This window comes from Gallus gallus, chromosome 6, assembly GCF_016699485.2.
Source record: "Gallus gallus isolate bGalGal1 chromosome 6, bGalGal1.mat.broiler.GRCg7b, whole genome shotgun sequence".
Classification (NCBI taxonomy): Eukaryota; Metazoa; Chordata; class Aves; order Galliformes; family Phasianidae; genus Gallus; species Gallus gallus.
In genome coordinates this window covers 21663848-21687605 of record NC_052537.1, presented here as the reverse complement: position 1 = coordinate 21687605, position 23758 = coordinate 21663848, and the positions used below count along the sequence as shown (strand labels likewise).

The 23758-nt window shown below is 35.8% G+C and overlaps 1 protein-coding gene across 13 annotated transcripts in view; it reads right to left on the bottom strand.

Moving 5' to 3' along the window:
• Nucleotides 1–23758, bottom strand: part of CPEB3 (cytoplasmic polyadenylation element binding protein 3) — an 88582-nt gene that overhangs the window by 40579 nt on the left and 24245 nt on the right. For 10 of the 13 annotated variants that reach the window (XM_046942991.1, XM_015288842.4, XM_015288841.4 and 7 more), the window contains exons 3-4: nt 17875–18034; nt 5800–5856 (exon numbers count right to left, since the gene is read on the bottom strand). In XM_046942991.1, coding sequence (XP_046798947.1) covers nt 5800–5856; nt 17875–18034 — 217 coding nt within the window. The remainder of the gene's footprint in view (nt 1–5799; nt 5857–17874; nt 18035–23758) is intronic. The other 3 variants (XM_015288838.4, XM_421688.8, XM_015288844.4) reach the window with 1 other exon arrangement.

Below are 23758 nucleotides of genomic sequence, written 5' to 3'. Positions count from 1 at the left end.
CATTATGGCCATATTAACAACTGGTAAGAAAGAGACTCCTGGAGCACCTTTTCAAATGCATCAAACCTTACTAAAAAAAACTGGTAACTTAAGTCTACAGGCAAGATAAAGTACTTCCAGCACGTTCATAGAGGAGAAAATCCTGCCAAATCAATTTGTCAGCTTGACTTTTAACTCAGGTTCTAACAGCAATATAAAACTGGCAAGCTGGGAAAGATCTTCACAGATTTCAACAGGCTGATCATGTATTCTGGATTCCTTTGAAAAAAATTCTTGAAGTCAATTTGTTTGCTATAACACACATAACATTTATTTACATGTTTCTGATTTTTAAAAAGTGTATACCATTCACCAACCTGTCTCAAATTACCTGTGTGAAAAAATCATCACTGCAATTCCAGCAAGACAAGACAAAAGTTCCCATTGTTCACTCTGTCAGTCCACCCTGTTCTGTCTGAAGGTTATTCAATATACTGTCATTAACATGTGAAAAAAGTCTGAATAAGAGCTAGGTAAGGTAGGTTCTACTTAAAAACTGGGCTTCTGTACAAATGGAAGCCTATGAAAGGCAGTAGCTAAAGGTGAAACAGTGAGTAACTTAATTCACAGCAATCAAAGCAATAATATTATATACACATAAATGTAGTTTAGAAATACTTCAACATTTTTACAACCTAAAATAGGAGACAAGGTTGACAAGAACAGCTTGCATATGAGGCCAATGTTTCATAAAAACAGCATTAATTTAAAGAATATAAAATACTATTCACTGACTACATTTTTGGATTTTAACTACATAAGCAGCAAGCTGACAAACAAATACTATCTGACAAAACTCAGTAACTTGTACTCATGTGCACAAAAGTAGGGAAAACTAAGAACTATATTTGAGAGCAAAGCATTCGACTTGGTTCACTGTATGAACTGTTGGCTTCCAGGCCATATATTTCTACTGATCTTTACACGCACAGAAATCTATTTGCTTAGAAAGAGTTTTCAATATATTAAGCTGTCATTCTCAGACTATTCTCCTCATTTTGTCAGGGGTAGTATTTAAAATTATTTTTACTTCTGCATGTTTCATTGTTGAAGAACTGAATGATGATGAGCTCGTTTAAGAAAACAATTCTTTCTTCCACTTTCTTTGTCTGAAAAAGCTGTTCATAAAGAGTAAGATGATCTCCATCCTCCACTCCTTTTAAGGAGGTCTTTGAAAGAAAAAAATACAATGCAAGTAATTCAGATTTTGAATTTGAGATTAACTTTTTATTTGAGAGTGGTTCAAAAAATAGTTCTTAGTTTCCACTGATTGAGAGCTGGATGTGCAGACTGGTGTTGTGATAATGTAGTGGTATGACAGTCACTTCTGGTTCACTTCTTTCCAATGACACACTGCAAATGATTGCTACGACAAATCTCCCTGTAAAGTACGCTAACATACATATGCCATTGAATACCACCTTCAGAATAATACAGTCCATATGCAAGCTGTATTCAGGTAAAGCATTTGATACTTAAAACTTGTGGCAGAAAAAACTACTGTTTAAACAGCTTAGGTGTTTCTTCTTCATACACAGTTGGTAGGCTGGCATCCACTCAGAAGAGAAGACTTTTCTATTTCCATTTCTTAGTTTTCATTTTAAAAGTAAAATTAACAATAAAGCACACATTTCTAACAGCCAAGCTGATGGAAACTTCCTTTATATTATCTTCAATCTACCACACACAGTTCTGGACTGTAGTCCCACCTCTTCTAGCACCATATATAATGTTTATGAAAAAGCTTGGCAAAGCTTGATCATGAAATGCTGCAGAAACAGATGGCACTCACCCAAAATATGGAAGATACACAGCTGAAAGAAAACCTCACATTGGTGAAGTTTAGATGCAGGAAAAGTAGTGAGAAAAAATAAGGTAGTACAGAGCTAGCAACTAGAACTAAAAGGAAGAAAAGTAAAGAAATCTTCCTCCGTTACAAAGATATTTTAGCAATCACTGATGAGCAATAGTGCTCTTAGTGACAGCCAAATGAGATCCCAGAAAATGCAGATATATAGAAAAAAACTGAATGGAAGAGAAAAAAATACCTTTTTTCTCCCTGCTTTTTTTCTTTTTTACTTAAGTATAGAAGGAACTTTGATATTTATAACTAGCCTATCTTACAGTCCCTAGGGCAGCATAAACCTAACTGTTTGTACAGCTGATTCTGAAGAATGTAACAAGGTTATGTATAAAGCAACAGTCACACACTCCAGAACTCTTATCGCACTGCTGCCTTTGCTGTGTCACACTTCCCATCATTCATTTTCCCCTCCCATTAAATCAGTTCTGATCTCTTAGATTAAACACGTTTGTAAAAACAGACCTACTGTAGCTCTCAGTGTCTTTTATTCCTTTCTATTATTCTTCATATGCTAATGAATCAGTAATTGATTGCAGCTTGATGTGGCAATTGGGCTTGAAGTCATAGAATTCCAATAGATAGATATCAAATTATCAGGACAGCCTGACACCTCTTAGAAGTTACCTGCATATTTTCTGAGAATATTATCACTACCAAAAAAATTCTCTCTCTCTCTCTGTATGTATAAACCTACTATACCGTCAACTAAAGATTTTGCAAGAGAAAAATAATTCAGTAAGTTTTCTATTCAAAAGAGTTCATTTCAAGGTATACGTATGTCACTGGCAGAAGATTTAAATATACAGTGATATTTCAGCAAGTTTGTTATGTCTAAACATGACATGTTTGAATGCATTACATCAGAACACACAAAAAGAAAAGCATGATAGCTCTTAGGGAGACAAAGCAATCGTAAAAAGACTCTAGGAGCATGAAAATAAATTGTTTTGCTTCCATTTCCTGTCCTGGCTTGAAGACTTCCCCCATAATTATTATTCATCATAACAACTCATCAAAACAAACTTCATACGTTCACCTAAAAATGTGCCCTAAAACACCACCTTAATCTATTTTAAAAACTATTTTATTAGGGACAAATAAAACTAAATGGCAGTAATGAAAAGAAAAAGATAGTCAGATCATGAGCAAACAGTACCAGACCTCACAGATGATTTTAGATAAGAATGAACACTGTTACCAGATGGAACATTTGAAGCCCAGCAGCAATGCAAAGTCACTGTGCACAGGAGCTTCAGGAAAAACAAAATCCCAGCACTTCAGAGGTGTGATTTTATTTATTTGTTTGAGGGAATGAGTGAGAGGGTGCTGGCTGTTTTTTGCATGATAGGTTGTTTGTTTGTTTTTCCAATTACCTTTAGTCTAAATTCATTTTTACAAAAGGTAGCTCTGAATCCCAACAATATTGTGTTTCCTTAAATGAAGACGAGGAATAAAAGAATGCACACCACTTTTTCACCCTCTCTGCTTCCCTTCCACTGAACTTTCTTGCTGGCTTTCCAGAGTTCACAAAAAATTCTAAGGACAACTCACCACCCAGCTGACAGGTAACTCTGTCCCCATGCTGACTATTCAAGTCCTAGTATTGCTAAAGTCAAAAGGAGCATATGTTAATTCAAAAGAACACCCAAACCCAGTGTTCCCATTAGAGCAACGGCTGCAGGAAGGTATGACTGAAAACAGGAATGAATACCAGCAAGATGGGGGACAGAGGACACCTTTCAGTTCATTTTGGCCAAGCAGATTAGTTTACATTCAATTCTTAGTACTGTAAACAATTTTTAATTAGGATTGCTAGTATCTAATAAGAAGTCCCAGGGTCAGCAGTTGGTTTCTACATGTATTTATGCAAATAAGATGACTAATTTCATTTATGCCCCATTTTCCCTAGAAATTACACTACCAGTTGTATTCAATAAAGTACTGTAGATGAAAGTTCATAGAAGTTCTACCGACTGTTCAGATCAATATCGATGACACTATTAGAAAATTAACACACACCAAATTATCTGAGAACCTAGCATATAGGCAAACAGTAGCTTTTCCTCTTTGTGTAATGCTTCCAAATCTAAACATACTCATCTCACTTTTCCTAAACAATCTATAGGATTATGCTTAGATCTGTCCAAATATTTGAACAGCACATTCCTCAATGGAAGTCCGATTTTCATTATGAACACTGAGCACCTCTGCCCTGTACCCATGTACAACTTGTCTGCATACAAACAATGCCATTAATGTCAAGAAATTCCTAATAATTATGTATTTACAAGAAATCTTTTTATCTCACTAATTTTATTATTTCAGAACAAGATGCTTCAAGATGACGATGTTTTTGCATGGGGATGAGCAACTTGGTGGCAATATGGTGTGTACTAAGCCCTGACAACTAAGGGGCGGAGATTTTAAGGTCCTTTAAGCAGCAGGTTGCACATAGCCTCAAACCAAACAGCCTCCTCCAACAATGACAGATAGTAGTGTAACCAGTAACTAAGAACTGCTATAAAGGATGGAAAGAAGCTCAAGAGGCAACCACCCCCCAAAATACTTAATGCACTGTAAGGGAGAGGGGAGAAGTTTTGTGCTGGTGTTGGCATAAGCCTAAGCTGTCATGCAGCTTCAGAAATATTGCAGGCATACACACACTGTAAGTACTATGATTTAAAGAAGTTAAGTGAGTTCCAAAATTTATGGAATGAAATCACTTCGAGATTTTTTTTTAATCCAGATCACAATCATTCCAGCAGAGGAAGGAAAATTTCTTCTTAAACTTAGCTCATTTCTCCATGGCAAAGATAATGGATCACATGGGGGTTAAGTAGTTGTAAATTTCTTAGCTTAAGCTGCATAGAGAAGATTAAAATCACAAACAGAAGGTAATTTTTTAAGCTTATATACCTCAAAATCTGATTTTATTCAACCCTCCAAAGATTTAAGAACAAAAATAAACAGGTTTCATAGAACAATTAATATAGCTTATGCATTCTTACTAAGGCCAAAAACAGTGCTTTGTATGGCATTTCCATTCCTGTTTTTCAAAAATCTCAGTCCGACAAGACATGCTTCTGTATGTTACATAGCAAAAGCATTTGGTTTTGGTTTTCAAATAAAAATAACTAAAAATTCAATCACAGCCTCCCATGTTCACAATTAGTTTTACTATTGCAACTGGCAACCGCAATGCCCACATTAGAACAAATGCATTCTGAGACCACAATTCCTGTCAAACAGCAGCACTGGGATGTGTAGGACTTGCACCCATACGCAGCCAGCTTTCCCCTTCAGTCATGTCTTTAATTATAAGGAGCATTTCTCCCAGTTAATTACTTGATTCCCTATAACAACATGTGCCTATATCAAAATGAGGCATATATTCTAACCGTGACTACAGAAACTGCCAAAATATCTCATTATTAAATATGTAAAACTAAATGAGAGCACAAGTAGCCTTACAGATTTCAAAGTCTGGCACTAGAAGTCAAGATCTTAAAACACTTACACCTTTTCTGTTACAAATTTTACATTCTTCACATATAACAATTATTTTAATATATGTGAAGGCCCAAAATCTGCAGCTATCAATAATACACCATATGATATATACAGACAGTAAAAAAGAAGAAAAAAAGAGAAGTTAATAAATTAATCCTAATGCCTGTGACTAATAGAGCATTCTAAGCAAAAGTATAAGTTTCCATGTAGTTAAATGAACATTTCTGTGGATATGTTTGTTGCAGATTTCCATATATGACAAAAATTTCCATTACAATCTATTTTGCATTCTGATTACAGATATTATCTATCACAATTATTGAACACAATAAATACAAGAGAATATTCAACATAGCAATATTAGATTTTATGTATTAGGTACTTACTGTTAAGGGCCATAATATTATCCGTTCCTGGATGATGGAAGTTTATTCCCATACGCCCTGTAATACAAATATAAGCTCTTTTTAATGTTTTTATTTCAAAACTGAATACAACTTATTAGCATGAAAAACTGCTGAAGGTGGTGAACAGTCAGGATAGCCAAAGCCTCCACTGACTGCAGATAACCCCTCGAGAACACACTTATAGGATATTTAACACCATAGCACCTCCAATGTTAAGTTCTTAAAATACAGAAAAGCCACAGAACAGTGAGATAAGTATTTATTTAATACACACACACTCCATATTACTTTGTACTAGATAAGTATTATATTTATTCTTTCAAAATAAGGTCTCAGTGCTCAGCCTTCTACTTGCTGCATCTACTTACTTGGTAAAAACAAATCACAATTTTCCATACTACCTGTGACACCAGGAACAGATCACTGGTGGCTGAGAGTTCTTATGCTGCAAACTGCTATTGCTCACTATTTGAGATAAGATACCGTGTTGGACAAAGCTCTGTTCTGGTGGAGTACAGAAACTCACCTGTACTTGAAAAAACTGTTTTGACCTATAACATGGAGCCATGACATACAGCAGGCTCATCAAGAAATTCAGATGTACTCCACTGGTGAGAAGAGTCCCAGAAGATAGAGAGAGGCAAAATAGTACTAACTTTAAACTGTTAAAGATTGGCTTAAGAAGATTTTCATTGACTATAGGAACTGGGGATGGGAAACAATTCTGATATTCATCTTGTTTTAGAGGAGAATTAGATCACAAAAATCTATTCTTACTGTCGAAGAAATAAACAAGCTAACTTGGTTAATGTTAAGTAGTACTAGAAACTAAGACTAATCTTAACTGAGCTGAAGCATTAAAAACATACTCTGAAGAAACTTTGTAACAGGAATTACTACATTAGCCCCCACTCCCCCACCACCGCAATTAGAAAAATATAACTGATTTAGTCATTGGTTGAAAAGGGATTTAAAGTGTTATTACAATCATGTAGAAAAATATTTCCATTACAGACATCAGTTACCTACAAGCATTGTAATCCTTTCTATGTACACTGTGTATCTTCAGATTTGTGGTTAAGTTTAGGAGCTAAGGAAGTAAAAGGCTTACATTTATTCACTAAGTTGATACTCAAATACGGGAGTTTAAGACCCGCTAACTAAAGCAGTAATACAAACCAGGAAGTTCATCCAATGCAAACTCTTTTCTCTACTACTACAAAACCAACTTCTAACAAAACACCTTGACAAAATAAAGCTAAGGCAGATCTTCTACAACATTTTTAGCTCATATCAGTATGTTATAGCTTTCTATTTCAGGTCACAGAGACTGCTGTATTGTAATTAATACTCTTTCTGAACTGATGTAACACAGTTTCAGTTCAATTCTGAAAGTACAGTCACAAACAGTTTAAGAAAAGCAAATACATCTTCTTCACATTATTGTTTTCTCATTCTTTTACAAAAGAAGTCCCCCACAATAAGAGTACAGTGAAAGAAATGGCACTTGCAGAAAGGAGTGGAAGAAAAGGGAGGCAAATAAAATTTCCATTTTACTTTCCAGCTCCTTGAGCAAAGCTTCTTAAAAAGATCTTCATTAACTACTTCAGATTTTCTTATTACAGACCTAATCTGCTATAGTTCACAATATATGTTCACATTAATCTGGCATTGCAGAAACATTAAAGTTGCTGTTAGTTGAGTTCATATAAGCCTGTGCTAAAATATTTCAGAAGTCTTGCTGCAGTAATTCCTTTTGCTTAATAGCATATTGAATAAGCATGAGGTTACAAGCATATTATTATTATTATTATGAGAAAAGGCATACATAATAATCTACACTTTTTAATTAAGTCTTGCAATGGAATAAAGAAGACTGCTACTTAAAAAAAGGGAGTAGAATTCAATTGCATAATGCTTGGACGGGCTCTCAATCCTCCCTTGCTGAAGCTGAAATTCTGCTGTTTTCCCAGCTTCAGAAATAGGATCGTATCTGTGACATCTGGGTTTGGTTTTTTCTTCCCTCCAGGCAGTCACTGGACCAGGTGCTGCTTGCATGACATTTTGTCACCTGCCCTTGGCCTGCTATTTTTAAACTGTTCTTGTCAGCTATCTCTTAAGAGGAGCAGAAAATACAGAGCAGCACAAGCAGAAGGGCATGTTCACATACTGAGCTAAGCAGTAGTGGGGATAATTCTTTGCATCTTCAAAGGACCCCTAGTGCAAACCTACTGAGATATATTAATGGAACACTGTCCAAACACACTTGTATTAAAACCATTCAAAATGGACTGGTAGTGCACCAATTGTAAGAGAAACTGTAACTGATCTGTGGTCTTCCATATATTAATGATACATTCCTATATTAATGATATACTTTTAACATTTTTACTGTCTGAAGCAAAGAAGTCAGGTGCATACTACAAAACTGCATAATTATCCTAAGAACAAGAAGAGAGAACTGAAATGCAATTAGAAACATATACTTTCAAAAACATATTTGGGTTAAACAGAAATTACTATCAGGAAACAGTTTTAGGAAAGCACATGTACACTACCTGAACTTTTACTAAGTTTCTTTCTATAAGCACATATTTCCAATTTTACTTTTTCCTATTAAGCACTTGGATAAAAATTCTACTTTTCAAGAATCTAAAGCAAAATAAGCAGAAATGCAGAGAAGACGGAGCACAGAAGTTCGGTACTCCAGCAGTTCTCTGAAGCCGCAAACAAGAGCCCTTTCCGTAACAACTACCCTACTACTTGTACTCAGTGTGCACCTGCCATTTTCAATTTGCTTGTCTTGGTTTCGTAGATGTCTGCTTAATATATATATTCAATTACATACTTTTATAACTGAACTTTCTATTACTGTAGCTAGATGTCAATAACAATCACTCTTATACGCAAGTCCTTCCAATTTAAAAATATTACAGTATATATTAATAATAATTGAATTCAGTTGTATGATACAGCAGTTGTTGACTTGTTGCTCTTTTCACACTTCAGACCATAATGGTTGTAGCCATTCTTATATCACAGACTAGTATTTTTTGCATGTATTTTTATGTCAATAAATTCCTTAAATTTTTGTTCCTAGCAGCATTTGGAGTGACTTTTCTGGCTGCACTTCTTAAGCTCTCTGCTGCATGTCCAATATGCTTATTATGGCAGAGAGCCCAATTCCTTTCTCAGAGCACATCTCAACAATATGCACAGTCTTTTCTGTGTTATGCAGAAAATAAGGTGCAGTCTTTGATAGACAAAATTACTTTATATTAAACATTTAAATTCAATATCTTATTATTTTAACGCATTAATTTTCAAAGGCATTTCAGAACTCAGCTTATACTTTCAGTCATTTACAGTGATCACTTTAAACTGGTGGAAATGCTTACACTGAAGATGAATTCTAAGTAAGGAAATTTGTTTAAGCTCATGAGTACAACAACTGTTGCCTCCCAGTTTATACAAATAATTTCTTTCTACGTGCACCAAATTAATTTCATTGCAAAAGTTCCAAAGACGTTTCGTTTGCTTTCATCTACCCAGACTTAAGTACTTGAGTTAGTAGTTTCAGATTCCTTAGTTAATTTGTTCTTCCACTACCTGACTATATGCAGTATCTTGATAATTGCTTCTATAGGGGTTGAAATAACGCTGTCACCAAAATAATTTATTTATTTTGGATCTAACTTATTAAATCCTGAAATACTTCTGATATGCAAGTTCTTTGTTGTTTCTTGGAAAGCATTGTTAGCAATTACAAATAGAAGAGACTGTCTCTTACAACTTCAATAATATTTGCATTTTTTTGTACGTTTTTGCATATAGCGTCTTCCCTGCTGTTTAACTTCATCCCATTCTCACATAAAAGCATAATGATTTTGAAACAGTTCTAAAATCTTTCCAATAATTGGAAGTATAACTTGCACAAACATGTCATCCAGGTTTTTTTTTTTTTATTACCTAGATAGGTCTGAATTACATTAACAATTTAGAGAAAGAATGTTGCTCCAGAAGTAATAAATACGTATATCAGCCATAGTTTTTACCACTATTACTTTTTCTTTTTTTAGTGCCCAGAGCCAAGTTTGCCTATAGAAGTTTCCTTATTCTCAACTCTAAAATCCGCTGCTCTTAGAATACAGTCAAGCTCATGAGTATAATCTTTACAACTGTGTAAAGTTTACACAGTTTACAAAATCTGATCTTTGATTTCATCATTATATTATTTTCCTGTGTCTAAAATAAACACCAGTGATTAAGTTCCAGATCTAAGTATTTCACTTCTTGAATTGCATTCATTTTCTCTTCCTAAAGAGAAGATGTTTTTTTTTTAATTTTGAAATCCTAATTAACCCCTGGATGTGCACGCTCACTTGGTGAAGAATTCAGATTACAGTTATCTATTTTCATCATTTTGATATGACAGACAACATTCCAAGAAGTGATGTTTACTGTTAGTTATACAGTGAGTAAGACTTCTTGCACGTTACATCTCATGGTTTTTGCCAAGATCAGCCACTTACACAAAATTTAGCAGTTGGTATTTGGTATGAAGTTTGTTACTAAATAACAAAGGCAGCCTGCTTTTAACTGGTCCTGACCTCACTGAGATCAAGAACTTCTCCTCAGTTCTTAAGATCATTGCTGGTATCAGTCACAAGTTTTCACTACAGACTCCAGCAGCAATGTCGAATAAAGCTGTAAACAGCACAAGGTCAACTATACTTCCTTAATAATACCTCTGTCATTGTTTTTCTCTCTTCTATCATATGATTTCAAAGTTGGTGCCAAGATAAGGCATTACAAAACTGCAATAGTTATTTAGAAAGACAGGTAGCAAGTAGGGTAGAGCAAAGTTTAGACACAGAAGTTCAAAAAATCAAAGCAAGACTAATATTCCTCCTCAGACACCTGAAACAAGATTAGACCACTGAATGCACATGGGTCAAAATAATTTGCAGCAAGCACAAGCACAGCTGGCTTAACCATGAATCACAGAAGGCCAAGGAGTGTGCAATATGTGTGTATGTAAGAGTGTAAATCTGGGTAGACTTCAAACTATTCTCGCTCCTTCTCCACCCCAAACTATAGACATCTGACAACAATGCTACACTAACTCAACAAACGCGACCGGAACAATTTTAAAAGCATTAACTATGTAAGCAAGGGTCTGTATAGAGAGTTATAGAGGGGAACTCTGTGAAGAAATTTCAAGGGTTTAGTTGTTGATTTTGTCTTTGCTTTTTAAAGTCTATTTACAATTGGTTCACATCTATAATTTAAACACCTACTTGAGAATCAGGTATCCTTTAAACGTTAACATACACAGCAGAACAAGAATACTACTGTTTTCCAGAACAAAAAAAAAAGTGATTACTGTGTTCACACACTGTATAATTTTCCTGTACAAATACATAGTGTAGCAAAATGAACAGAAGTGTCTAATTAACAGCTGTGAATCAGGAACAAAGCTTGCTATACAGCTATCAGTAGTAAAACTTGCTGATACTATCTTCTTACCACTGACTAAGCAAGCATATGCTACCAGAAGAGAAAGATATCTATAAAATAAAACAGAATATACACGACAATGAAAGTGTTCTTCTTAAGTGAAATGTATTGCTCCAATAAAACACCAAGGTCAGTGGTGCAAACATATTTTTAGCTTCAAAAAACAGCTATTGAAGATAAAAAGAAACCTGACTTTACCTATGAGGAGCAGACAAGGACATATACATATATACATCTATTCTACCTATAGCTCTAGAAACGCACTCAAAAATTAGTATTCTTATTGGGCAGCCTTGCAGGAATAAAATTGACCACTATGAAAGCAGACCTTTCCATCAGCAGTCTATATTAAAACATACAAAAAACTCAAAGAAGTAGAGAAGTAAAGAAAAAACTGAAAGAGGAAAAAAGTTTTATGGGGCCAGTTCTCAACAGTACAATACAAAAATGGAATTAAAGGGAAGGAAAAAAAAAGTGTATCGATATCATCAGCTCTATTAACAAACTAAAGGGAACAACATCCTCAGTCCTGCCCCAAACAAATTCATGCATGGTTAGATTATAGAATCACTGAAGTAAGCACTAAGAAATATGTAGCCTTTAATAGTCATATTCTGTCCTGAAACAAAGATTAAAGAGGATTTTCTTGAATAAGCAATGATTAAAAGCCAAAGGAAACACAGTATGTTTCCTTTAAAAGGATTAGCTTGGGTGGCCTAATTTTACACATAAATAGATGTGCCAACACATCCGTCTGCTTACTCCGGTTTTCATGTGCATTGACAGAAAGGTGCTCAGTGAGCATTGAGAATTTAAGGAAGGCTGTTACAGTGCACTTTTTATATATAAAGTGTTGCAAAAAGCTCAGAGTGGCACCATTTCTTGGACTGAGATGACAACATCTGTTCTATTTGCATGACCTTTGTGTTCAGCTTCTGACTGCAAACACAAATCTGATCGTTCACCTTCACTTTTCTCAGGTCATGTGGCAAACTTATTGCTTTGCTTACAAAAAGCTTATAAACAATCAGAGCAGAACAAAATCTGTTGGCATGCACTCAAGTTAACTGAAGATTGAGATGGAGAAGTGAATGTTCATTCTGTACATTCTACAAAACTCACACATACTCTTTAAATACTGTTGTCAAATTCATTAACAATAATATCACTAAGTTAAACGTAAGCAGACATCTCAAATTTTACTTTGTTTTCATATGATCTGGTATACTTTTTAGAATGATAAACAGGTAGCAACTTCAGTTTTCTGCTGTGCAAGTGTACAGGTAGCATTAAGTGCTGGCAATCAAGATGAAGTGTTCCAACATAGATGCTACCTCTACCTGTGAACTACTGTATATTTGCATATACAACATCAAACAATCTCAGAAGAACAAATGCTACAGAGGCAAAGAAGCTGTTCATTCTCTTGAAACAGTATCATGTAACTAGCACGTATTTTGTTATGCATCCTTCTGCAGTTTGATAACCAGTAAAAATAGTTTCAATAAAGCCTGCTCTGAAAATTCTGCTTGTACATGTGTTGTCTCCAAATACTTGAAGATATGTCACACTGTTACCAGATTAAAACCTCTAAATTTTTGCTTACTTGGAGATATGCACATGGCAAAATTTGTCTTACAGACTAGGAAAAAAAAAAAAGCTATTACAGTTACTCCACCATAACAGTAAACATTAAAAGCAAATGTTTCACAGGGCTATGATGTCCCTCCTCAATTTCATATTTTGATTCAGCTTCATGATCTGCGGGAGCAGATGTGCATAACACATGAACACAGATGAAATATTTTAATTATTTAAAAATAGAACAAAGGCAGCTGCTAGTTACTACTGATCAAAATATATTTAATAGATCAGAATGTCTCTGTGTTGCAATGCAATAGTTTGACACAGATAAACATATTGCAACAGTGACATATTACACCATAGGAGACACTTCGATGTAAGAAAAATGTTTTAGCCACTAATGAGTAGCAACTTCTCGTATTCTGATAATACCGTAGGGCAAAACTGAATTAAGTAGAAGCAGAACACGTATACCAACAGGTTATGAACTATTGCAAATATATTTTTCCTCTGTAAAAAATAAAGATTTCTCCTCTCTGTTTCTGTAGTGTATAATATACTTCATTGGTAGCACAGAAAAATAAATAAGACAGGCACCTCAGAAAAAAACATATCAAAATAATGCATGCTTCTGCCACGTAGGCTGGGTCATAACTGACGTGAAGCCAGCTGTCCTTGATCATATGCAGTAATTTATCTTTAACCAGAGGAACCTTATCAGTCCTTTTGCTGTACTCTTTGCTCATTTTTCCTTCATTTTTCTCTTATTTTTTCAAAAAGAGAAAAATCTTTTGAGTATAGATGGAAAGAGGAATAAAAATGTTGAAAAAAAAATTGACAGCAGAGAAAGCAGGTAAGGAAGTCCACCTGAGTGTCTTGGATGAGGAAGAAAATGAAACTTCTTTTTAGAGAGTTTACAGCTTTTACACAGCTCCCAGACTATGAGAGGACCCTATAAGCAGGGTATTCCTATCTGGCAGCAAAAGCCAGGGTGTGAGGGGGGAGGAATCAGTGTCAGACAGAAAAACAGCAAGAGCTGGCACTGGAAAACTGCCAAGGCTGGGCTCAAGATAAATTACAACATAGAAGGATAAGCTGTTAATTTATCTAAGTCCAGGAACCTCTAAGTTAGATATCAAATCTCTCTTACAGCATGAAGCACCCAAAGAGAACTAAGTGACCCTGGCTGGAGAGGACCAAGCAAGCCTGCCAATCAGATTGAATTTGTACTCTATAAAGTAATTCAATATTGTGATACCGAGGATCGTTTCGATTCTGCTGCACTAAAATCCTTCAGTATTTCTCTTATTCCATACTTGCAACAACACTAAAAAAACCCATCAAATCACATGCCCTCTCAAAGCCAAGTGGATCTTGCTTTGAGAAAACTGACCTGCTTCAACAACCTTGAAATAACCTGTTGACTTTCATGGCCTGCAGTACAAAATCTGATCATATGCACCTCTAAACCCAATGAAGTTTCCACTACTATAAATAAGAGGACAGACTTCTTTTCACACCCCTGAACTTCTCCCTTACCCGCACTGAACAAAGTAGAGCACACAGAACTGACCTACCCAGAAATAACAAGAGATCAGAAACATCTCGGTCTGCTCTTCATTTGAGAATCTTTCCCTGTCAACTCTCCTATCCACATTCTAATCAAGAGCCCTCGTTAATTATGTAACAGTTATTTTTTGGCTCAAGTGTCTGTTAAGATGTTGGGAGGGGCACATATGCCAAGAGGGGCTATGATCTAAGCAATGTTTCAAACTTCAGATAAATCACAGGCAATATTCCACTAATTAATAAATAGTATACAGAATACTTTTATAAATAGATATTTGTTGACAGCAGCAGGCTGGAATGATCCTGAAATAGCTGTACTAACTTTGCAACATGCATTGAAGGTTTTAAGATTGTATAGCTTTTGCTAGGATGAAACCTTCCCATGTTTTCCAAGGCAGAGGCTTTTGCCACTCATCACCTCATCTTTTCCATTTAAAAAACTTTAAAGGTAAATATTAAAAATAATACGGTCAACTGGCCTGTGAGTACTATTAGCTAAAATTGTTTGAGAAAACAAAGCTCATTTACCAAAAGATGAACACTATTTGTGGTTCTGGTTCCCCCCCCCCCCCCTTGTAGCTTATTTATTTATTTAGTGGTTGTTTTACGTTCTACATACACGTGAAAACATCGTGCAAAACCTAAGAAAAGACAGCCACCAATCTTAGAGGAAGGGAAGATTCTAAATGGAAAAAAACACACAATTTACTACGAAAGACAAAAGAAAAAGCAAAGAGGAAGTAGCTTTAAGAGCTGATTACAAAGATTCCAGAAGTAGCAGCTTTAATTTAGCAAAGAAGCGTCCAGAAAGGAATGCCTATAAGGAACTGACAATTCAAACTGAAGTACATAAACAGAATACTCAAAAAGCCTAGGAATGAAAACAAATAAAAATGGGGCAATGGCTGGTGAAACAAGCAAATGCGAGAAGTTGATCACTTACATTCTCAAACTAAAATGTGCTGACAGTGTGAGAGAGTCAAAGGAAAGTGGGATAGAAATAAATAAAGCCAAAGTGAAGTGAAATCTGAGGGAGGTGCAGATAAGGGCAGTTGAAAACACTGTCTGAGGAGAAGGAGAAAGTTGTAGATACAGGGGAAGAGTCAAGATCAATTTTCACTGATGTCAACGGTTTAAGGTTAAAGACAATGAAAATGCAATAGGAGAATGATTTTGCAGGTTTGTTTGTTTTTGCTTTTTGTTTATAAACAAACAGGAATCAGTTAAAATAGTACTGCAGAGCTATTTGACATAGGGAAAGGAAGCACTTCTAGGAGGGTAGAACAACCATGTCCCGAAACAGCCACTCTTACAAACATTGCCAGTTGTGCTGCACAGTATGAGAACTGGAGCAGAGGGAAGTGCACACAAGGTCAAGGAAAGGCTGGAGGTTAGCAAAGTCATTCCTGTACTTGGAGGAGAAAATGAAAGCAAGGGTAAGAATTAACTACATCAGTGGGAAAACAACAACTGGGCAGAGATGGAATCAGAGATCTAAGAGTAAACAAGAATTCTCCAGAAGTTACTGGCCTGAAAGAGCACTAAGTAACAAGGCAGGAAGGCTGCAACAGGTGAGTAGCACTCAGAAAATATGTCAGGAAGAGCACATTTAGAAAGCAACAGAAACTCTCCTTAGAGTAAGGGTAACAATCCTATTGGCAAATGGAACAGATCAACTAAAGCTTTACAATTAATACACAACTCCTTTGTTTTCTGCTTTGAGTACAGGGAAAACTGTTCCTGCTGCATTCATGTATCTTGTTAAACTGTACAGCTTCCTATACAAATCAACAACCTCACAGAGGTGAAAATGATTTACTTACTTTTAAAAAGATACTTTGCTTGAAAAGCAAGATGCTTAATAAAGCCAAGAATGTCATGTTATCCCATGCACTGAGGCAACAAAGCACCAACACTTACACAAACTATCTCAGCTTTGTAATAGAATGAGTCAACAAGACTTAGTACCCATTGTTATTTTATTGGCTAATATTCTTATCTAAAAACGTTTTAAAAACTTGTTAAGGGACAGAAATAAAGTATACACCAGATTGCTTTCTATGATTTTAAAGTGTTTTTCTAGAGTAACACCATTTCTAATAGTCTTCATTTTTTTCATTCTCAGGATCATATGAAAATTCAGCCTTTAAAAAAAGTGAGTTTCAATCCATACATTTAAATATATACTTAACTTAAAAACACAGTGTTGAGCTAGAGTATAATAAAATTAATAGGGCATAATCTGCTTCATGGTAATTTTGTTGTGGATTATGATTTTACTTCATTTTAAAATGTACATGGAAAATACCAGTTGTGGAACATGTATACAGCAGAAATCTCTTTTTTTTTTTTTTTTTAAGGAGTTTCAAATTAACATTTATGTTGGAGGAATATGATCAGAATAGAGATGTGAATATTTCTTGCCATTTTAGACAGCTGAATAACAGTTAAAGACAGAAGTATGAAGGTACGCATAAAGGCACAGCGTAACTGAGGAAAGCACAGTAACAGTCTCAGCTCTTTTAACCTGCGCTTGGAACGGTTGAGGTAATTGTTGCATCAGAAGAGTATGTATATGCATAGGAAGAATTACAAAAAACAATTTCTTCTCTATCAGTTCCAGCATAAAGTTTGGGAATTGTTTCTAGCTCAGTGTCCCCTAGCACATAGCTTACTATTAGCTTCAGTCTTCAAAGGAAGAAAATTAGCAGCTTGTGAGCAAGAATGTATACCTGTTTTGAAGCATAACCAATGAAAGATGAAGACAGAACTGTGACAGGCAATTAGGATTCACTGAAATGCTTCTGCAACTTTTCACTATTCAATATCAGCTAAACGCTAGAAATAATTTCATCTCCATTGCTGCAGCTAGTAGAACAAATACAGTTCAGTAGCATAAATAATCAAATTTTCTTAATGCTTAACAACACCTAATGGTTGGTGCCTCCTAATGCTCTGAAATCCGAATCAAGATGCATTTTTAAAAACCATCCTTAAATAATCATAGAGAGTAAGCTTGACACAGTGGCACTTTCAGATCCCTGTATATTAGCTGGCGATCTGTAAACAACAGTAAAATTAACGCTGTACAAGATTTGCTGCTCCGGTTGCACTACTCATTTTGAGAATTGAGCAGTGCAATTTGGTGATGCACAAAGTCTCAGAAATGACAGTTATTAGATACTATTATGATTGTGCACTCATACCAAGTGAGTACACATTTCACCTTATCTTCCTACAATAGAGATGATTACCCTAGGATGGGAAACAGAAGTATCACATAGCTGACAACTCATTAATTAGCAAAAAGTTTATAGCAATACTGAAAAGCTGATTTTTGTTTAAAAACCAAGCAAGCATGGACATATGAATATTCCTAACCTGTAAAATGATTCCTCCACATTATATCAGCGAAACTCATTGGTGGGCCACTGGGAGGGTAGTGTTTACCTTTCAGAGGCTCATGATCAGTCCTTATCATATCCATTAAGGAATTTTCCAAAGAGTGCAAGTTAAAAGTGTCATAGGGCCTATTCCGGTCCTAGAAAGAAATAAAAAAAGAAAAAAAGGAAAGAGACTGTTACAGACTAATCATTTTCTAACACAGGCTCATTTCTCATTTTAGAGAACTCCAAAATGCAGCTCTACTTTTCTTTTTGATACATTCTTTTTATATTACAAAATAAATTTATAAAGATAAAGAGTCTAATTTTAACAGCTGTAGAGGCTTATTTTTTAACTACTGCTCTCAACAGTGTAGACAGCAGTTTTGCAATATTTCTGAAAATACACATATGAAAAATATTTAATTGCAAATATTAATATTTAAGTAAGTTGGAAATACAGATTTATTAACGTATCTACTGGAGAAGCGGCGCTACTTCAGAGTTCAGATATATTCGTTTTACAGCTTTGTCATCTGCCCTCTGTCACAGTGCTTCCGTAACACAAAGCAGAAGCAAGCAGTGTTCAACAAACCAGCAGGCATATCTGTCCCAGAAAATACCACGATACTTTTCAAACATCTAACACAAATCTCACTGGTTTAAAAAGAGTACACTAGAAGCAAATCAAAACAAAATACAAGATAGGAGATGACATGCTTTCAGAATAGAGTACTCAAAAACCTGAGTAAGGAGTTTGTATTGTTTGAACATCTCATTTTTGTTGTTTAGCTGCAGTTCATCTTCTGTTTTCATGTAATTAAAAAAGAATTTAAAAAATACAATGGGTCCATAAAAATAACCACTTCCAAAGTTTGTGAAAAATTTTATGGAGATTTACTGATCTCTGGTTAACTGATATCTGGAGTGCTGGATGCAGTGGGACAGCATAACAAAGTGGCCCATCTTCCCGGTGTAGTCAGACAGTTTTTAGAAGACATTAATTTCCTTACTTTCATCACTACCATTAAAAAGGCAAACCAAAAGTACGTAAAAGATCACAGATAGTTGACAGGGATTTTAGTTCACAGTATTATGCTAGAATTACTAGAGTCTATTGTGTGGACTAAAACCTTCAGTATCGCATTTATGCTCTCAAAATTCCCAGAACACTGCTTTCCACATGCTGCTTGAAACAAGATAATACTCTTGCTCAGGAGAATAAAAATTGAAATCCTTAGACCAGAAGCAGCAGTATCCAAAGGCCTTTGACTGCTGCTTAGAAAACCTATGCTTGTTTGCTATTTAAAAATGAACTTATTCCCCTTCCCAGAAGTATCAATACATGCAAGTGAACACATAGCATATGAAAGAAAATTTATGCCCAGGAAGCCTAAAAGAGGTCTTGGAGAGGGGGGGGGGGGGGGGTGGGAGTTTTTTTTTGTTTTTTTTTTTTTCCTGATATATAAAACAAAATGCTTCACTTTAGTATAGGGCAATCCAATATTTTGCAATATGCAATAGGTTAGAAGAATTTTATCTTATTTGTAAAATATGAGGCCAGATTGAAAATTGTTCCTGGGATGTTAAAGAAATAAAACAAAACACACCCACATTCTTGTGATATATTAAGGACTGTTAAATAGGATCTATATCACTCCTCTCAAAGTAAAAAATAGTAAGAATTTTAGTCACCACTAATTGTTTCTTCTAAGTATTTAATAATTCTGTACTGTGAGAAGTTCAAGTGTTCCAGTACTTAACTACGGTGTTTTTTAGAAGAGAAAATACAGAAGCAAACATATAGCTTAAATCCTAAATACAGTAAAGGAAGCATTTTTTAGTCAGATCAGTCCCCTGATCTGGCTTACTACACAGAGAGCTTAGTTGGCAAAACCCAACAGTGGCAGGAGAGCACAAAGGCAGAATTGAAGTTTTTGCCACAGTGATAGTTTATTCCAACTCTAAATATTTCCAAGATTACAGCCTTGGAAGTCAGGAGGAACGAGTTCAGAAGAGGACCAAGCCTACAAATTGACTTTAACTGTCCTGTATTAATGTGAATGTTATATTTCAAGTATGCAACTGCAAATCTATGGAAGATCCTGTTGTAAAACTTCCCAGGGAACTGTGCAAATAGACACATGAGAAGGAAGAGGGAAATAGACATGGAACAAAAGGCAAGACTATGGTACAGGGCTAATTTGTTAGAATGCAGAACCCTTCTGGCCTCAAAGGGGAATACAAAGCTGACACAAATTTTCAAGGTGAAACTGCACCTACATTGGACTGAGGAATACCAGTTTCATCAAAACTCTTACCTAGACACTTTCCACTGTGCATCAAACTAAATCAAGTAAAGGAAATTTAAACTTAACCAATTTTTATGAGTATGTTGTGTACTGAAGTATAAAGCATGCTCACTACAGATTTTGTAGAGCGGGTGATAAACAAACCAGAGCTCCTAAGGGCTGCTACCTTTTTTCTTAGGAGCTTTTATTTCACCAGAAACTCATTGATACTCAGCACATATCGTTTCATATCTTCAGTAATTTCTTCCAAGAAGCCTTGTGTTCCTGCACACACAGAAAGGGTGATGTTTCCTTGTTTCTCAGCAGGAACAGTTTCTCTTGGTTTTGTGAATTGATACTGTTCTGTCTCACAGCTTTGCTTTTCACATGGTTTCAGACTGCCCGTGTGCTGCCAAACAATCCCAGCAATGGAAACAATCCACAAAGGTCCTCAGCAGCACATGAAAATGCTGTAAAGAGATTCTGGGACTAGGAAAAATGACCAGAAATCAAAATATATGCTACAGAATGATGAAGCACACTAAAAAAATTTAGGAAAACAGTTTGATAATCCTGCAAGTCTGCAAAATCTGCTGGGGCCTAAATGAGACAAAGATGTAAACTAAAGACCGAAACTGTGGCTAAAAGAGATCTTCAGCTACAAGGCACTGCATTCAGCTCAAAAGCAATCACCAAAAGCTAGGAGAAAATTAAATCCAGCCTGCCAAAATTGGATTGTACTTTTGCTTTTACAGACAACAGCTCCTTCCCTGTTAGTTGCTAGTATGTACGGTAGCATTTTTCAGTTCTTACAATGCTCTCATCTTGAAAGAAGAACAGTTTAATAATAACAACTGAAGAAAAATGTGTCCCAGAACTTTGACTCTCAGTTTGTCTGCTACCTTTAAATTAATCCATTGAATAGGCTTTCTCAAAGTGTCTACGTTAAGCCAAGTAAAAAATAATAAATGCATACGCAGGATTAAATTCTTGAAAGATCACATAGCAAAACTGGACCTTCAGTTGACGTTGAGCCTCAGCTTTCTACATTTAAATATCTTAAAATTAATTGAAAATGTCACAAAATACAGCATCTACAGAGTGTCTCTGTTAATTAAAACACAAACAGTAACTCTGCCAAAAAATATTTGTAGTGTTACAACACTAAAATAAAATGAGAAAATGCAATAATTTGCATCTCACACTCTTCTGCATATGTATTACACTCATCTTTAACTACACAACTATAGTTATTTTTCAGAGGTCTCCAGTCACCATCCAGCACACATAGTGAACCTCATCTATGAATGAATCAAAACTGTCTTTGAAGGAGTCTGTTCATCTCTAGGACTGATGCTTCTGTTGCTTATTACAGGAGATGGCTGAGGTGTACTCTGTTTGTCAACAAGTTCCAGGACAGGAAAACATACTCTTAAAGGATACTTGAATTATGAAGCAAAGATTACTTAGCAGTACCTGAAGTTCTCTGAAAGATGTAATTGACATGCATGTATATCCTATCATTTGAAATCAAATTTTCCCTTTTGTCATACCCTGTAATATAGCGTGCTTTTTCTTGATGCCTTTTGACTCAGAGCAAAAGCATGTAAAGGCAAGACATACCCAGCACTATTTCAGTCCCCTCAACAGAGCACTTTACTGATGAAGAGGGAAAGGTTAAGGACAGGAAAAGTGCAAATCACCACATGGACAGTGAGTCCCTGCATGATAGTTGCAAACAATCTTTGAAGGACAGAGTGTATGCATATGCCTACAACACAGATGCTTTCAAAGAATCTTCCTTGTCCAAATTTATCCAAGACAGACTTGGAATTCTTAACGTAAACAATAATCAACATCATTGTTTTACTAGGCATTTCTCACAGTAGCGCCGCAGTTGCTTGCATTGCAACAAGCTGCATTTTGATAACAGTGGAAGATTCCATCTTAGAAGTCTCAAAGATAAATAAGTAACAGATTCAGTCTTGGAAGCGTGAATTACTATGGCAAAATCATCTCTTGATGAAAGTAAAACCAAGACACTTGGAGAAATGTCACATGGGTGAAATTCTTTTTTTTTTTTTTAAGATCATTTCAGGTAAGGGGAAGGGAGAAAATGGGCTCAAAAGGAAAAATCAATAAGAATGTGCAACCCTACTTCAAAGTCTATTTTGGACTCATCAACAAAAAAATGCATATTTTAACTAACCCTTTGAAACTCTGAGAATTATGGATGACAAAGTCAAGACCAGATCTACGGCTAGTGCCTTAAGTGGCTTTAAATGGACTCTCATACAACTTGGCTTCCTTTCAACCTCAACAGGTAGTTCAAAGTAACCAGAAATAATGAACTAATGAAGGAAATGGTCAATATTTCCCATAGCAGAAACAGAGAAGACACACACTTTTGCTCCAGAAATGGAACCTGCATCTTTTTCCATTGTCTCTGCAGTAAGTTGCAGAAGAGAAGAAACTTGACATTGAACTGATTGAACGAAAGTCAGAAAAGAGTAAAGTTTTACCTGGAGAAGGCATGGCAGGAATCTGTCACACGCTGCTCAAGCCTAGCTACCACTCATAGTCAAAATCTTTAAACACTTATTTATGCATGTAATGAATTCACATCATCATGGTGATCTGCATTTGTAACACAAAATGAGTGCTGAGCTGTGAGATACAAGTAGTGTGCCTATTGTGTAGCTCGCAAGCAGCAAAACCTCAGGTACCTATAATCTTCCAGTGATGTTTCCTTGTGTTAATATATTTCAGATCATCTACTCACTGACTTCCTGCTAAGTTTTCTACATTCTGAACAGCGGCTCAGTTTCAGTAATTCATTTCAGTGTTCTATATTTTCCTGCTGCCCTAGATTTAGGCTGCTTGCACCAGCACATTGCATGGCACAGCACAGCCCGACTGCCGAGCAGCAAGATGGCCTCCTCTCATTGAGCTGTTCACTGTTTCTAAGGGAATACCAAGCAGTGTTTAGGCTCAAAGAAGCAGTTTCCTCACAGATTCTAGGAAACTGCATGCAGCATGTAGATTAGAAGAAAGAGATGAGATACTGGAGAATGGCTAAAATTCTTATGGTTTAAAAAAACTTTCCTATTAGTGCAAATGCCATCACCATCATCACTGCTAGGTTTTACCTTTCTGTGTCTGTGCTCAGCCAAGTTTGGATTTGGCTGCACAACACTGCTAAGCATTGCCAACTAAAGCTGAAGTCAATGGAAGCACAGCTTTGAATAAATACAGTGTAAAATGCCAGCACTGTCTCAAACTGGGCTCGCTCACTCTATTCTAGCACCTGCAGGAGGGGTTATTGCTAAGAACACAAGGAAAACAAGTTTGTCTCACCCCAGCATCCCAATCCAAAAAGAAAAAAAAGCAAATAAAAGCAAGCACTATGGAAGATTGGCTTGGGACATGCTCAGCCTGCTGTGATGGAGCACGTGAATGACTGCAACTAGCAAGCTCTGAACACTTGCTGAGCAATTGCGGGCTCCTAGCAGCTTCCTCTGATGCAATCCCACTTGCACTCTCCATAGATTTAACGTACAGATATAGATATGTTCCTCAACAGAAATCTGA